General features: G+C 68.7%; 1 protein-coding gene across 1 annotated transcript; it reads right to left on the bottom strand.

The window, feature by feature from the left end:
- Positions 1 to 2,590: 2,590 nt before the first annotated feature.
- Positions 2,591 to 17,011, bottom strand: CD81 (CD81 molecule). Its single transcript, XM_090292865.1, has 8 exons — positions 16,758 to 17,011; positions 8,549 to 8,663; positions 5,373 to 5,470; positions 4,653 to 4,727; positions 4,283 to 4,387; positions 3,838 to 3,936; positions 3,220 to 3,306; positions 2,591 to 3,139 (listed from the first exon to the last, which is right to left on the bottom strand). The coding sequence occupies exons 1-8, from the start codon at positions 16,821 to 16,823 to the stop codon at positions 3,077 to 3,079; spliced, it is 708 nt and encodes a 235-aa protein (XP_090148991.1). The 5' UTR covers positions 16,824 to 17,011; the 3' UTR covers positions 2,591 to 3,076.
- Positions 17,012 to 17,258: the final 247 nt, after the last annotated feature.

Here is a 17,258-nt window from a genome sequence, read left to right as displayed (position 1 = left end):
GTTCAAGCCCCTGCCCCCGCATCACACCCGCCCCCCAAAGCCCTCCGCTCACCTTCTTCCTTCTTCCGGGGTGCACGACGCACTGCTGAGCCCGGAGGGCTGCTGGGTGGAGGCGGCTCTGCTCCGCGGCCCCACTGGAGCTGAGGGGGGCAGGGAGGGACAGCCGGCCGTCGGGCCACGCGTGAGCGCGGCGCCACGGCTCAGGAGCGGCACGGGCCAGGGCGCAGGTCCCCTGACGTGGCCCCGCTCAGCCCCAACCACCCTCTCAAGCCGCGCCTAAACGCGGAGACTAAGGGGGCCGCCGGAGGGGGTCCTGGGGCCAGACCTCGGAGCCAGAGGCGGCCTCCGCCCCCACCAACACTCTGACCAGGTGCGACCCTTCCAGGCTGCTGCCCACGCGCGTGGCCTGCAGGGCGGCTGGGAGAGGCCCTGGGGGCTCCAGAGGGGTCCGCGGCCAGGCCCTGGGCATCCGAGGGCCAAGCCCTCAGGGAGCGGGGGTGTCGGTCACCTCCGGGAGCCCCTCCTCCCGCGGCTGAGCACACGGGTGACGCCAGGCCCAGAGGGCAGCCCCCCACCCCACTCCTCCCTGCCCAGGGCGACCCGGGGCGGGAAGGCTCGGAGGGCCCTGCCCTGCACAAGGCACAGGCCCGATCTTCATTCCCCCGGGGCCCAGCTCCCCAAACCGAGGCGCACCTCCAGGGGAGAAGGGGCCACGGAGCGCACCGCGGGGTCCGCCGGAGCTGGCACTGCGCCCGTCACCCAGCGCGTTGCGGCCGGGGCCGCACTCCTACCCACCGCACCGCCGGGGACGCGGCCGCCAGAGACGAGAGGCGCCTTCCGGGGGCTCGGCAGGGAAAAGCAGGCGGAGCCCCAGGGCTAGGGACCTAGCCCTAGCGTCCAGGCTGCGAGGCCGGGCCGGGGCTTCCCTGAGCGCCGGGGTACCGGCAGGCCAGGCCCCCGGAAGCGGGACCCCCCAGCTTCCTTCCGCTCTCCCCTCGCTCGGAAGCAGGCCCCGAACTGCTGCCCTGGATGTGCCCATGCCTCGCCCCGTGCCCAGCAGGTGCTCCCCGTTGGGAGCCCGGATCTCGGGGGCCACGGGCCTCGAGGCACAGGAGACACAGAGCAGGCCGGAGCAGTAGGCTGCGCACAGAGGGGTCCTCGAGGCGCGACCGGCGGGTCCCCGCGACACAAACCTACCGGATTACTGCGGCCCAACCGTCTCCATCTCGCGCCACGCTCGGCCCTCTGGGAAACCGAGTCCTTTGCCGGCCGAGCGCCGTGGCTGCCGCGCCTAGCGAACTACAATTCCCACAAGGCATCGGGCCGCAACTCCCGAGGCCTATCGGGACGTGTAATCCTTAAGCATGCGCTCTCCTCCCAGCCTCCCCTCCCCGGAAATGGCGGCACTCCTTCGCGAAAAGAGCCCGGAATTAACTAAGGGGCATTGGGGCTTAAGGAAGGCAGGACTGCGACTCCCAGAATGCGCGAGGACCAACGGCTAGAGCCTGGTTCCGGAGGGCCCAGCGCCCCCTGCCGGAAGCCGTGAGGACAACGGCCCCTCAGGACGGAAGTGCGTTGTAGCACTTCCGGTCCGGGCCGGATGTGGCGGCCGCGCCCCTCGTGGGTCTTGGGAAGCGGGCAGGAGCGTTATTGGGCACGCATCGCGATCTGAGTTAGCGGGAGCTGGCTAGGCCGCAGACGGGGCACCCAGCTCGGGGGCAGCGGCCTGGCCTCGCCGCCGGTCACTGCCGCCCGGAAGCGGAGACAGGGAATCCGGGGTTCAGTCCTGTTCTTTCCTGCAACCTTGGAACACCCCATCCCCAAGCCCCCCGATCCAGGCCGTCACCTGTACCCCAAACATGAGTTCTGTAGTGTCACATCGCAGGACGTCCCCGGGGCCTTGGGCAACAGGGGAAGGTAGAGCAGAGGGGACCCCTGGAGGGTCGTTCTCCCACCGACCCTTCCGGGCACGGTGACATTCCACGACCCCCACTGCAGGGCTGAGGTTCGTTTCCAAAACCGGCCCCCCGGGGGGACCCTCCACATGAATCCCCCGCCAGGCCCTGGTGGCCTCGAGGGGTCAGTTCAGTGCACACGCAGGTCGGTGCCTGCAGGAGGCGCGAGGTGACATCCGCCGGCATTTCCCGGGGGAGCCAGCGGCCTGATGCAGGGGATGCCTGGGTCCTAGCCCGGGAAGTCCGCTGTCGTCCTCCGGGTGGGCCTCCCCCTCCATCCCTGGGGAGGTGCCGCTTGGCCAGAGCCACCTGGCAGGGAGGGGACATCGGGTGGGGCCGCTGTCCCCGGGGAGGGAGGGCGGAGTCTCGCGGAAGGCCGCCTCCAGCACGGCCTGCACCTCGTTCTCTGCCTCTGCTCCCTCCGGGCACGGGTGTGTGCGAGCAGGAACGGGAGTGAGGCTGGGTGGAGGGTGCTTTGGGAGGCACGTGGCCCCACCAAGGGGCCCTCATGTCGAGGACTCCCCAGGGACCCCATCGCTTACCACCGCCAGGGTGGGCAGCACTGCTGGGCGGGGCCCCCCTGCCCCTCGGGGCCCCCACCCCAAGACACTTCCGGCACAGGAAGGGGTCGGTGGTTTGTTAGCATGCCTGGTTTTTCCTTCTTTATTGAATGACTTTTAAGATGTAATGACAACCGAAGGTGACGCGTTAGAAAGGACAGGTGCATTGAAGGCATAAGGCTGCTCGAAGATCCAGCTCTAGGGACAGGTGACAGGAAGGACACGAGGATTTAAAAAAGGCGTGAGCCTCGTGGCCCATGGGGACAGGCGGGCGGGCGGGCGGTGCTCATGGCCGCCTGGAGAGCCCTGGCCGAGCAGGCAGAGCCCCCCAGTGGCAACAGAAGCAGAGGGACCCCTGCTCAGCCTTCCCCAAGGCCCACTCACACGCCACCTACGGGTGACATCAGCCCCCAAAGGTAATGGGGAGCTTCAGGACAAAAACAAAACTTCAGAAGTAAAAAGGTTAATAAGTGTAGCAGAGTAATACCAGAAAAGTTATATACACCGGCGGCAACGGCCCCTCAGAAGCGGCCGGGTCCCTCCGGGGCCACCGCAGGGGCCTCAGTACACGGAGCTGTTCCGGATGCCGCAGCAGAGCACCATGCTCAGGATCATCTCGAAGATCTGCAGGGAGGGACAGGCAGGCCCGTCAGCACCCGGAGGCCCACGAGGGCCTGCCAGGGTGCCCCGCGCACCCCACTCACCATGATCACGGCCACCACGATGGCTGCGATGCCAATGAGGTACAGCTTTCCGGAGAAGAGGTCATCGATCTTCTGGTGGCAGTCCTCCTGTGGGGGACGGCCAGCGGGTGGTTGGGGGCGCTGGTCCCCAGGCCTCCCCCAGTGCAAGAGCCCGGGGTCATTGCAGAAAGAGCACGGGGCAGAGACACAGCCCCAGCCCCACGTGGAAGAGGGGTGAACAGGGCCCCGTCTGCCAGGTTTCATCTGACATCCGTTTTAACACCAATGTGGAAACGGGGAACTTGCTGTGTGCACCCTCTTCCACTCGGCGGTCACGACACACAGGATGGGCGCTGACCCGGGAGCTCAAGGTGTCCTCCACGCCCCCCGGCAGTCAGACTCAGAGAGCTACCCCCATCAGGAACCGGGCAGACACGTGCCTTTCCCGGGGCTGTTGGCAAAACTCAGCTCCTGGGCAGAGCACCCCGACTCAGGCCCCAGCACCACCCAGTGTGCCTGCTCGTGCCCCTGAGCAGCCTGGCCACCATCCCGGACTCTTGGAGGGCGGGGGCTGGGCAGGGTGGTTGGGGAGCAGGTAGGCCCCGCCCACCCAGGGAAGCCCCGCCCACCTCCACGCACCTTTAAGTTGCTCAAGAGCGAGCTGCCGGAGGGACACAGGTTGTTCTTGAGCACCAGGGTGGTCAGTGTCATCAGTGTGTTGGAGCCACAGCAGTTGAGCTGCAGAGATGGAAGGGGCCCACGGTCAGCCTCGCCCACGCGCGCACGGGGAGCCGCCCCGGCACAGGGTCAGGGCTGGGAAGGCCCCCTCCCTCCTTTCCTCCCACGCCGCTGTGCTGCTCAGAGCCCAGCGCCCTGGCCCGCTGGCCTGATTCTCACCCGAGGCCCACATGTCCCAGAGGATCCCCCGCCCCCAGCTCACAGAGCGGGGCCCCAGGGCCCTTGAGGAGCGGCCAGGTCCCGAGTGCCCCTCGTGCTCCCGAGGTCTGAGCAGAGGCCAGACTGGCCGCAGCCAGGCCACACCCCGCGGCGCACAGCCCCTCCGCCCCCGCGGTGCGGCCCTCACCGTCTCGTGGAAGGTCTTCACCACGGCCTTGGCGTTGCTGGCGTCATCATCCATCACAGCCTGCTGCAAGGCCTGGTCGTAGAACTGCTTCACGTCCTTGGCGATCTGGGGACGCAGGCGCACGGAGTGAGGGCCGGCCCGGGGGTGTGCCTTCGCCGGGCTCTCCAGGAACGGGGTTGTTTCCAGGACAGACCCAGCCATCCCACCCCCGGCCCCCCAAGCTAGCCCCCCGCCGGCCACCTCCCCCAGAACGTGCTGTGGCCTCCACTGGGAGGCCAGCCCCAGGAAGAGAGCCCCAAAGAGCACCCACAATCTGACCTGCCCCCACCAACTCAGTAGTGGGTGCTCCTCTCCCCCTCCCCGGGCTCACCTGGTCCTTGTTGACAAAGCCCCAGATGCCGGCAGCCACCTCGCAGGCGAACAGGATCACCAGGCAGGTGAAGAACTGGAAAGGCCATGCAGGCCCACCGGGAGGGCAGAGAAGGGACGGTCAGAGCGGACCAGTGGGGGCCGCTTAGGGCCTGGCTCCCACAGATGACCAACGTCCAAGTGGCCAGCGGGTGTGTGGGGTGGCTGGCAGTTCCCACCCACCCACACCCCAAGAGGCACAGTCCAGGGTTCGGGCCGATGTGCCCCTCGTCCCCAGGGGCCCAGGCTCTGCAGGACAGGGCAGCAAAGCAGAGGAGACCCCAGCAGGTGGGAAGGGTGTCCCCGTGGGCCCCTCAGACTCCCCCACGGAGACGCTGGCACAGGTTCCCACGGGCCACGCCTCCCGACGGGCCAGGTCCTGGGTGCCACTCCCTGTTAGTATACCTGGGGTGCTTTTTAAAAATAAAGTGAAAGCAACTTTGAACTTGGACTCAGGACCTGGATGCAGTGGCATTTAAGGACCACGCAGGGACACCAGCAAATTCTGGGGAGGTCGCCAGGCCGCTGTGCCCCCGCCCCAGGGCCAGGCTCGCTGGAGCAGTGCCTGAGCTCCTGACCTCGCACAGGCGACCCCGCAGCTCCTGGCTCTGCCGGTGGCGGTGTCCCTGCGGCCCCCGCCCCTGCCCCGGCACACCCCCCCCCCCCAATCCCTAGGGCCTACCGTCCCGAGCAGGCACTGCGACTCCTGGATGGCCCCGTAGCAGCCCAGGAACCCGACAAACATCATCACGGCACCCACGGCAATGAGAATGTAGATGCCTGTTGGGGGGAAGGGGGGCGGCACTGCACCTCAGTGCCCGCCGGCCAGTGACACCGGGGGCCGGGGGCCCCACAGCCCACCACCCCAGACCTCTCCCCAGCACGTACAAAGCCAGCCCCCGGGGTGCCCACAGGCCTTGGCTTCCTCTTCTGCGCACTGAACGGACCCCTACAAGCTGCCCCGCTCTGCTTCCCGCAAGCCTCTGGGACGTGGTGCTCAGAGGACCACGCGGTGCTGGGACCAGGGTGGGGGAGGCCCAGCTGCTGCCCTGGGGGGAGGGGCCAAGGGTGGCAGCCCGGGACCCGGGGGTACCTTCTGCTGCCCCCGCCAGCAGCACGCAGCACCCTCTTGTGCCCACAAGCAGCCCCTTGGACTGGAGCTTGGGGGCTGGACTGCCCCTGAGACCCCGCTCTGGAGGCCACAGCCCGCTGGACAAGGCGCCCGGGGCTGGGGAGGCCAGGCCCCGCTGCGGGATGCTGCGTGGCAGCAAGGTGGCAGGGACAGCTGAGGGTGACGATGGCACACAAGGGTCAGTCTGTCCCCCTGACCTGCCTGAACACCCACCAGGCTGGGCACACGCTCCTGAGGGCGCAAAGGCTGCCGGGGAGTGGGGGCCCTGAGGGCCGCGGGGCAGGCCTGGCCAGGCCGCCCCTCTTGCTGTCCTCAGCCCAGCAGACAGGCCCTGTGGGTCCCTCCAGGGACCTCCCACCTCTTCTGGCAGACCAGCTGTCCCAGTCCTCTCCAGAGCTGGGAACCTGGCTCTCTGCCCCCAGTGCCGAGGGCCCCCCATCAGCCCCTGCCAGGCCAGCCCCAGGGGAGGGAGCCTGGAGTTCAGGACCCACTGCCCAGCTCAGGAAAGGCCCAGACCAGACAAAGCCTTGGGCAGCACACGGTGGGCCTGGGTGAGGAGACACCTCCTGCATGTCCACCCTTGGGCCCCGTCCACGGGGCCCAGCACCTGCCCTGGAGCCCAGTCTCCCTACCCCCGGGCCTCGACACCCTCATGCATGAGGGCCCAGCCTGGGTTGCCACGTGAGGTCCAGGGAGCTGCCGCAGGGGGCCCGGGAGGGGAGTCTTGAGTTCTGGGCCATGGAGGGTCCTGCGAGGGGCGGCAGAGCCTAGAGCAGGTGCAGGCCCACAGTCCCCAGGCCCGAGCCCAGACCTCCCCCCTAGTGCTGGGGCCCGTCGGGAGCCTGTGCACCTGCAGGGTCGCCCGGAGCTGATCGCACCCGCTAACCCGCCCCCACGTCCCGCTGGCGCACAAAGGGCCCTTGTGAGGCCCCCAGCCTGCCCCACCCCACCTCACCCCACGGCCTCCCTAGCAGGCCCAGCCCTCCCGAAGGCCAAGGCCGGTCCTGGGTGGGCAGGGACTCCACAGCCAGAGGGGCTTTGAGAGGCCCCCTCCCATGGCCGGCAGGGCAGAAGCCCGAGTCGGGAGGGGGCAGGCCCTGCCCCCCAGCCCCTGCCTGCCGGTGGTCCAGCGGCTGAAGCTGTCTCCCCAGGGCATGCTCCCTGGTGCCAGGAGAGGGACCAGGAGGCCGGTGTCAGCCTCGGCGCAGCCTGACGCAGTGCGGGGAGGCGCACCTGCCTGCCGGGACCCTGCTTCTTCCCCTCCGGAGCCTGGGCACAGCCCTGCCCGGGGCCGGACCAGCTGCGGGCCTCTGCAACCAGAGCCCCCTGTGACCTGTGGCCTCGCTCTGCCGGAGCCCAGCCCAAGGGCTGGTTCAGGTCTGCCCCCAGCAAAGCACATCGCTCGTGGGACCCCAGGCCCACGAAAGGGGGCACAGAGGGGAGGGTGGTGGCAGCCCCTCCTGCATTCAGACAGGACAGGGACAAGCTGGGTCACGCCAGGCGGCCGCTGGCTTGAACCCCTGGGAAAGAGAGGCCTGCAGGACCCCCATCCCCACCCCAGGACAGAAACAGCCCTCAAGGGCCCAGGGGTCACCCCGAGTCCTCAGACACCCATGCAACCCACGGAGGACCCCTCCTGTGAGGGAACCCAGAGTCCAGGGGGCCTGGGAACCTGCAGATGGGGGTTCAGGACCCTCCCCAGGATGGCTGCCCTCAGCCGCCCATCTATGCTCCCTAGAGCCCAGCCCTCTCCTCCCGCCAGCCAAGAGGCCTGAGGGCACAGGCACCCCTCCCCCGCCATGAGATGACAAGTGTGAGGGGCTGTCACGTGTATCCTGGTCCTGAGGCTGTGGGGCCCTGAGGACAGAGGCCTCGCCCCAGGCCAGGGGCGGCCCCAGCTGAGCCCCAAACCCTGGAGATGCACTCCCACTTCCTAGGCAGGCCTGTGGGGACAGGGATGAGAGGGGCGGGCCCAGGGACCATGCCTTTAAAGGACAGAACTGTCTCAGCAAACACTGCCAGAGTGCCAGGCCAGGCCCCGCCTCCTGCTGGCTGGGACCCGAAGGAGGGAGGGGTGCTCCTCCCATCACCTCAGCCCCGGGGGGCAGGGAGGTAGCAGACAGCCCAATACCCCCAGCCTGACAGACGCCGAGGGGGTGCAGCTGCCACCCTGCAGGCTGCCAGGCAGCCCCATGAGGCAGCGAGGTGTGGCCACCGGGGCTGAGGCCCTCAGCCCCCACCCTCCCTCCTGGGGCTGAGTCTCCGTCCCCCGAGGCTCTGGCTCCGGCTCCCACGGCCTCAGCTGCTGGTCCGGCTGCCCAGGCATCCAGCCCCACCCCTTCCAGGAGCCTCCCCGAAAATACCCACCGCCTGACAGCTCCCCAGCCCCACTCAGCTGCTGCTACACCCCCACCCGGCCCTGGCTCAGCCGCAAGACGCGAGCCGGGGGCCCAACAAGGCACATCCCCCTCGCGATCCCAGCTTTCCCCGGGAGGCAGGCGCTGGACCGCCTGGGGTGGGGGGTGCCCAGGCCCTCGTGGGGGCCCCCACCGCACCCAAGCCCACTCAGGCCCTGCCTCTGCGTGGAAGTCCCTCCCGCCGCACCCGCCCCGTGAGAGCCTGCCTGTGGCCTTACCGAGCCCACGGTCAGACCCCTGGGCGGGCCGTCCGGGCTGCCCCCGCCCCAAGCCCACGAGCCCGCGCCGGCCGGCTCCCCGCGAGCTCACCTACGTAGAAGGTGCTGGGCGCAGGCTTGTCGCCGAGCTCCAGGTAGAGGAGGTTGGTGGTCTGGGGGTCATGGCGGAGCCACAGGGCCACGCCCAGGATCACACCTCCGGCCAGCTGGGGAAAGGACAGGGCAGGTGTCACTGTGGCCCGCGCACGTGGGCCTCCGGCGGCCTCCCTCTGTCTGCTTTGCTGCCATGGTTTTGGAGGTGCCCCAGGAAGGCCCCGGTGTGGGGGCCCCTCCAGCCACCAGGGACCAGGCCGCCAGTCCCCACCCCGCACTGCGGCGAGTCCAGCACAGGCAGCCCGGTGAGATGCGGGAGGCCCAGTGACGTCTGTTTCAGATGAGCAGGGCGCGCTCCTTGGGGACAAGTGTGTCCCTGGCTCTGCACCGGGCTACTTAACACCGAAGGGTACTTGTTGTTTATCTGAAGCTCAAGTTGAAGTGTACATCCTGGGTTTTCATTTGCTAAATGTGGCCAGAAGCCACAGAAGACCCCAAGCACCGCAGGGAACCCTGGGCCCTCCTCCGGGGGTGGTGCCACCCACCATCTTGAGCCAGCGGGGACTCGAGGTTTGCTGCCAGGAGAGGGTAGGGGTTTGGGGGCACCGGGGCCCTGGTGGGGCTGGTGGAGACCAGGGCAGAGAAGGGGAGGCAGCTGGGGCAAGCGAGGGGCAAGGGAGGGGCAAATCCGCGTCCGTCCTGGGGCGCACCGCGGCTGCTGGGGAGTCTGCCCTGAGCCGGCGGGGCAGGAAGGGGGGCCCTGTTCAGAGCCCGGTGGGCCCAGGCTTGACCTGGCCAGGCCAGGCCTACGCCTGCTGAGCACCGAGCGACCGAGGCAAGTGAGTGAGCAGGTGCCCCAGCTGCCCTCCACGCCTCCTCCCTGGCCTTCCCTGCAAGGAGGACCCACATGTCCCATGGGGAAGAGAAACCAAAAACAGACCCCAAGAAACCATGCCTGTCCCCAAGGCCATGGCCGGGGGGGGGGGGCGGGCGGGGCGGGGGGCATGGTCGGTGTGTGAGACTCGGGCCCAGCACCACTAGCTCCCCCAAGGAAAGCCCTGAGCAGCCCCGGGGACTCCCGGGCAGGTGATACCAAGGCAAGAGCGGCCGTGGCCTGGGACCCTCGACCGTGGGCTCAGCTGGGCTCCCACCCCAAGGGGAGCTGTTGGCACCTCCCGAGGTCCTGGCACCCTCCACCCATACTGGCCGGGGCTTGGGTCCTCAGCCCCTCCTCCCAGAGCCCAGCGGGGTTTCTAGTCTGGTGGGGGAGGGGCAGCCAGGGGCGTGGGGCTCTCCCCACCCTTAATGGTCCTACTGTGGCTCTGCAGGCTGAGGTCCCCTCCCCAGGGCACTCAGGCCCCGCCTGCCCCTCAGAGGGCAGGGTTCCAGGTGCCCCACATCCTGTCCGTGCTCTTGGGTGCTTGTCACGCCCATAAGAGGGCCCGCAGGACACGGGCAGGGCGGGTGCCCTGGAGTCCCTGGTGCTCTGAGCTGGCTGCCTCCGCGGTTCCAGGGAGGCTGAAGGTTGCCGTGGCAACTCTGGCTTGGAGACATCACTTTTCTGTTTTGAAACCGTGGTCCAGAGACGCTTTGTGAGATGCTCCCAGACAGAGGGGTAGGGGCCTCCCTCTTTAGTCACAGAGACTGGGCCTCAGCGTCCCCACGGCTCAGGGAGCCGAGTGTGGAGTGGCGCCTGGCTGGGCTGGGACCACCCCCACCTTCCTGGGGCAGCCCCTCATCTCAGGAGCCGAGGGGACAAGCCAAATCTGGGGACACATGGCCACCGCCTGCGGTGGTCCTGGTGGGATCGCAGAGCTGTCCCCCCACCCCCCTTTGGGGGTCAAGAGAAGGCTCCCCTGGATCCCCCGTGGCCCCGTTCTGCCCACAGGGCTGAAGTGCCCCCTCCCTGGGTCACCCCTGCCTGTAAGACCCACCACCACAGGGAGAGCAGAGGGAGAGAGGCCGGGGTGGGAAGGTGCCTGCCAGGCCCCAAACCCCCTAACCCCAGCCCGGCAGGGCAGGGGGCCCGCGACAGCACACACCCGAAAAAAGCCTGCTCTCCGGCTGGCCCGTGGCTGAGAGAGGACACGTAGGCAAAGTTCATAAAGACCTTTCACAACTAAAAGTAAGAAAACAGCCCAACTTCCCCAACAGACGGAAGATCTGAGGGACACGTAACCAGAGAGGAGACAGGACGGCGTGAGCCCCCCCTGCGCCCCGGAAGGGGCCCCGTGATGAGGACCGACCACGGGCTGCTGTAGGGCAGGGGTGCCGTTCAGAAGCTAAACCCACACCTGCAGGAGCCCCCCAGGTTCCTCCCCGCAGAAGCGGAGCTGCAGCCACCCAGAGACCTGTCCCCGGGGCTTCCACGAAATAGATCAAAACGGGACCAGCCCAGATGGCCCCCCACCGTGCACCCTCCCAGCAAGAAAGAGGATTCACTCAAGCGACACCTGGAGGACTCCAGAAAGTTCCGCCGCGTGGCAGCCAAGAGGAAGAGGAAGAGGCAGGAGAGACACAAATAACGGGCGGAGACAGACACCAGACAGTGGGTGCAGGGGTGCGGCGGGGGCAGGAGGGGTCACAAGGCCCGAGGGCACTTCGGGGCTCACAGACGCGTCCACTGTCGCAGCAAGAGCTGGTTTCACCGGAGTGCACTTGCGTCAGAGCTTCACAAGTTCTATGTTTTAAACGTGTGCCATTAAAAAAACACCCAAAGCCCTGCCGGCTGAAGTCAGCAGCAAGGCCTTCGGGGGTGCGTGCTTCTTCTGCGGCCCACAGGACCCAGGCTTCCGCCCCGGTGGCTGCGGCCCGCTGGGGCGAGCCCCCCGCAGCCTCCAGCAAGCACCTGGACACGCTGAAGTCCCGCCCCGGGGCCCGAGGACACACGTCCGTCCAGCGCAGGAATCTGCCACTCACGGAAGGCGAGCGACATGGGCATGTCCAAGCCACGAGGCCAGAGAGGCACGAAGGGGACCTCGCGGGCGTGGGGCACAGGCCGATGCGCACCGACGCCCCCGGCCCCCGCACTGGGAGCTTCATGGCAGGCTTCCCCTGGGCGCCATCAGATGCACCTCGGTCCCCACGGGGCCACGAGACACGCCCTGTGCCTGCTGGCCACCGGCGGGAAGGGGCTCCTGCTCACGGGGGCAGTTCTGGGGACGGAGCCTGCGAGCCGGCCAGCTGGCAGGAGGGCCCCACACAGGGCGCACGCCACGGAGGGGTCGTAACCCCAGGGAGGGTTCTGCTGCTGTCCCTCTTCCTCCTTTCTGAGAACACGTGAACGCCCGCGCTGGTGCGGAGGGGACTGCCAGGCGCGCTGGGTTCCTGCCCAGCCACGCTGCGTTTCCAAGAAGCCGCTCTGAGGGAACTCGAGGGAGGGGAGCTGCCGGGCAGGCCTCAGGCGCCCCGGCCTCCAAGCCAGCGGCCGCGCCCTCTGCGGGGACCCAGACAGCGCCCCGCCACCAGCACACAGGCCCGCACCCCCCAGGGAGGACAGCTGTGTCCCCGCGCTCACCGGGCCGGCGCGGGTTTCACCCCGAGTCTGGCCCACGCCGTCCATGGGCAGCAGAGGTCCCTCTAAAGGGCAGCTGGTCTTGGGCCCGGACGCCAGCAGAGAGCAGCCCTGCCGGGCACAGCGTGCACCACCCCCCCGGCTCTGCCCCCTAACCCTACCTCACCCGCCCCTGCGAGGTACCGAACACAGCCTGCCCGCCTTGGTCCCAGGGAGGACCTGGCGCCCGGAGACCATGCCCAGAGGGCCAGGAAGGCCAGAGGCAGGAAGTAAGGCAGGAAACGCCCTGGCAGATGCTGGGCTAAGTCAGCGCCACAGCCGAGGGGCGCTCAGGAGGGGCTGTGGGACGCAAGGGGGTCGGTGGGGGAAGAGAGGTCCCTGCTGGCGGACCCTCGCCTCCGCCCGCCACGAGGGGACAGGGCCCGGCGGCTCCCCGGCTGACACAGGGGCCATCTCAGGCGCCCCAGGACCGGGTGCAGGCAGGAAGCACGTGCCCAGGATGAGCAGCGACCCTCGGCAGGAAGCAGAGGTCTCTCTCGCCCCTCAACCTCAGGAAGCTGACAGCTAAAAATAGGTGTCACACGTTGGGAGTGAGGACAGTGGCCCGAGGACGTAAGTGCCACTTCCCACCGAGACATGAAGGCAGGGGCCTGAGGACCCCCAGCCCCCTCTCAGGGTGCAGTGGGAGGACCCTGCTCCCCACCCCAGGGCTCAGCCCCTGCCTCCATCCTCAGCACGGTTACAGCGCCGCTCACAGAAGTGGCTGTCCCGTCCGGCCGTGGGCACTGGGCTGGGCCACCCCTGTCTCATCCTGGGGCCTGGCCATTATCACCCTGCTCTGGCAGGTCACTGGGACATCTTTGTCCACATGCCCCCTGCAGAGCCCAAAGGGACAGAGCGGAGGGCAGGGGGACCCTTCCAGCCAGTGGGGTGGGTTTGGGGTTGGGGAGCAGGCCCCTTCCCAGCCTCACTGCCCAGGGCGTGGGTGGCAGACTTCAGGTCCAGCCCTGGCAGCGGCCTGGTCACCAGGGTCTCGGCCGAGGTCCCCCACGCCCACTGCCAATAGCTGGTGTTTATGGAAACAATCTCGGTGCCACCCACAGGTGAGGGCACAGGTAAGACAGCTTCCGGGGTGCCATTCCGACACCTGCCTGAGGCTGGCCCGGGCGTGGGGCAGTCGCCACAGAAGACTCCTGCATGGCAGCAAAAGGCGCCCGGGGAGTTGCCCGCCCCCCTGCCCCCAAGGCGAGCCAGCCCTGGCTTCCTGCACTTCACATGACCGAGTCGCCCCAATGACTTCCAACGTTAGAAGTGGGGTGCGGCTTTAGGGAAGAGGGCAGGGCGGGTCCCAGGCCGCGGGGCCCATGTTTTAGGACCGCCCCGCACCTGGGCTCTCAGTCCCGTCTGTCAGCCGCAGGCCCCGCGGGTGGGGCTCCTCCTGCCCACAGGTTCTCTCCCAGGCTCTGGGGGCACCCCCCCGAGGCCCCCAAGTACAAAATGGGGGGGGGAGGACCAAGAAGTCCCGAACTCTCTGGAAGCGTGCGGGCTGCAGCCACATTTTGCTGGACCGGTGGGAACAAGTCTGAAGGGCGCTGGGGCCACGTCCAGGTGAGCCCCGTGTCCTGTCCAGGAGGAAGACCCGGCCGCAGGCAGGGGACGTCTCCGGGCTGAAAGTCGCCCGGCCAGGATGAGGCCCCCGGGCTTCTCTCCCAGCCCCGCGCCAGGGCCCTCTCCGAAGCACGGGCCAGTGCAGAGGCAACCAGCTGTCCCTCCCACGGGCTCCTAGACTATAGTCCTCACTGATTTTATGACCCAGTTTCTCCCCCATCAGGGATTTCAGGTGTGAAGCGGAGGCCCGGGGCCAGAGCACCCGGCAGAGGCGGCTCTGAACTCCACTGCGGGGAGCAGGCCTGGACTGGGTGGTGTCAGGGAGAGCCCACGTCAGCACCAGGGTCCCAGGCCCCTCGCTGAGCCCTGCCCCCCGAGCCTAGGGACAGACCCTAAACAACCTCTTGTTGACCTGGCTTGGCCCAACGGTCATTTCCCTCAAGCTCAGTGGCCAGACACCCGGGAGCACCAGGGGGGCCCACTCACTGCCCGCCCCCGAAACCTGGAGGAGATCCCCACCCCCACCCCACCCAGAGCCTCCCAGGGCCACATCCCCTCCCTGGAAAGGAAGGCGACGGAACTCCTAAGGGACAGACAGTCTTGTGCTGTCTGGAAGCGAAAATTAAATGCGAGTTCACAAGGCTTCCCCCTTGCTCCTGGGCCGGGTCTGGCCGCCCAGCCCCTGGAAGGCCGCCACCGACTGCATTAGGCAGAGAACGGTCCGTTCCCGGCCGGGACGCCTGCTGCTCATTTCCCGCAGGGCCCTGTGGCATCTCCAGGGCTCCCTGGACAGCCCCCAGCCAGAGGGCCGTCCGCACACCCACTTCGCAGGGAGGCCGATGGCCCGCTGGGGGGGGGGGGGAGTGGGACAGGAGCCCCTGCTCTCCTGCCCTACCCCACCAAGGGGCTCAGGCTCCACTCAGGAAGCTCCAGACACCCCAACGGGCAGGGTTTCCACCACCGTTTGCCAGTGTCCCTGCTCAGGTTGGGCTGCAGCTGGGCCTCGGCCCGTCCCTGCCCCCCAGGGAGCCCCGCAGCAGGCGGTGGTCAGGTACACTGAAGGGACACCGCCGCCGGGGCCGGGGTCTCCGCAGGTGTGTGTGCAGACGTGCCTGGGTGGGCGCGCAGGGGGGCTGGGCTCCTTCCTGGGCAAGCATGCCAGGCTGCCAGGGGGCCCCTCCTGCATGGGAGCCTCCTTGCTCCAGGCACCCATGGTCACCTGCTTCCCTGGGCTCCCACAGCACCCGCTCCTGCACAGGGGCCAAGGGGTGCGGCCAGATGGCTGGGCTGGGCACACTCCAGAGTGTGCCCCCAGCCTTCATGGCTCAGATCCCCCCACCGCAGGGGGTCACCCAGCATGGGTGGGTGGGGCCAGTGACAAAGCTCAGTGCTCTGCTGGACAGGCCCAGGACGGGGGAGGCCTTGGAAACATTTCCTTAGGTTTCAATAAAGAATGCCCCAGGGACGTGTCCTCCTCCGCCCCAGCTGCCCTGGGAAACTACCAGGCTCGCCCAGCTGAGCTCCGAGGGGGGCGGGGTGCCCTGAAGACCACCCCCACTGGGCAGATGGAGGGCCAAGTACTCACGCCCGGTGAAGTCCCCTTCCTCCGCCTATCCCCCACTTTCCGGACGAGTTCATCCTCATAGCCAGGCCCGAGGGCCACAGAGGTGTGTCTGGGTGCCCCTTGACCCCTACCACCTGCAGGGCCAGGGCAGGCAAGCACTAAGTCCAGGACAGGAGGAAGTCTTCAGCGGAGGCCGCGGCGGCTGCCCGGGGCACGCCTGGCACACCCATAGGTTGACAGGACACCCCCACTCCACCCCAGCTAGAGTTCATCTGGTCCGGGTGCTCTGCACCCCAGTCCCACACTGCCTGAGAGCCGCTCCGAGTCCTGGCTGTCCACGTGCCACACAGATGTCACCTCCTCGCATTCGCTCCAGGGGCCATTTTAAAAGTTCACTCTGCTCTCCCCGTCCACCCACGGCCCCTGCGTGAGGCAGGGGAGCCGTCCAGGGTAGCAGAGCAGCCCGGAGGGGCCTGGGAAGGGGTCCCGGTCACTGCCCAGGGCTCCGGCCAGGGGAGGCAAGGCATGGTCACGAGAGGACACCCAACTGTTCCCGGTCCTCCCACCTCCTCCCCAATGCCAGCACCCACAGGAAGTGAAAACAAAGTAAAAGTCCATCAGTCACTGGCCAGCAGTTAGGATCCCGGGCAGGAAACACTCTCGGGCGGGCAGCCCAGACACCCCGTGAGCCCAAACACGGCCATCCTGTCGGCCCCTCTTCCCACGGGCCCCTGGAGCTCAGCGACACCTGCCCAGTACAGACCCCCCTCCCCTCAAGGCCGCCTCTGCTCCCCAGGTGAGGCCAGGCTGCAACTTCAGTCGGAGTGAGGAGGGCAGGGGACGGGCCCCCACCCACTGCGGCCACCATGGTGCAAGCATCCCAACACACAGGCCACGCCAGGCCCGGTGAGCCCGGATTCCCCTCAACGATCCCCAGGGTAGCAAGAGTGGACTGCGGGGTGAGTGCGGCTGGGCCAAGGGTGGGGTGGACAGTCCCCAAGACTCGGACCCAGAGTGCGCTCCCCGGACACGGCCGCCCACCCAGGGGCGGTGGCCCCCGATGAGCTCATGGGGGCGGGACTCCGTGAGCCCCGCCCCCAAGCCCCCCCACCCCAGTCCCCGCGAGACAGGGTGGTCCCAGAAACAGCAGCCAGCAGGTTGAGCGGGCCGGATACAGGGCTCCGAGCTCGCACCCACCGCACCCACCACCGTCACCAAGTGGGTACAGACCCGAGGCCCCGAAACGGCCCGGCCGGGCCGCGGGGCTCCGGGTGCCGACGACCACAGGCCCCCAAACCCGGCTCGCAGCTCACCCCCACCCACCGTCGAGGAGCGCGGCGGCCCGGACGACCCCCACCGCCATGACCGGCCCGCTTAGGACCCCCCCACCCCGCGCCTGGCGCGCACAGGTGGCCCCACAACTCGGCGGCTCTACTGCGCCCCCTCGGCGGGGCCTAGCGGGGCGCGCGGCCTGCGGGCTCCGGGGGCGCCCCTCCCCGCCACCCCGCGGCCGGGACTCACCCAGAAGACGAAATTGAAGACGAAGAGCAGGTACTTGATGCACTTGGTGCAGCCCTCCACCCCCATGGCGGCGCGGGCGGCGGGGCCGGCGGGGCGCGGGCCGGTTCTGGACGGCGGGGCGCCGGGTCTTGGGGGCCTGGTGAGCGGCCGGGAGCCGGGGCGGTGGCCGGGGTGCGCGGGAGGCGTGGGGGTTGCTGGGACGAGTGTCGTGGGGGGCCGGGACACGTGAGGTCACCGCCGCAGCCGCTGCGCGCTCGCTCTCTAGCGGGGCGCGCGCCCGGCTCCGCTACTTATATGGCGCCGAGGCCCCGCCCCCTGGTGGCCCCGCCCAGTCCCCGCCCCCAGGGTCCTGGGGCAGCCCCGCCCCGTCGCGCAACCCCGCTTGGGCACTGACTGGGTGCAGCCGGGACCCCCGGCCCGGGTGCGCGGTGCTGGGTGCCCTCCGCGCCCCCGAAGGGCTGCGCCCAAGGACGACCCTGAAGCCAGGAAGCCCAGGGAAGA

This window comes from Furipterus horrens, unplaced genomic scaffold (genome assembly GCF_987537825.1).
Source record: "Furipterus horrens unplaced genomic scaffold, mFurHor1.1.pri manual_scaffold_2, whole genome shotgun sequence".
Taxonomy (NCBI): Eukaryota; Metazoa; Chordata; class Mammalia; order Chiroptera; family Furipteridae; genus Furipterus; species Furipterus horrens.
This window is presented reverse-complemented; position numbering and strand designations above follow the sequence as displayed.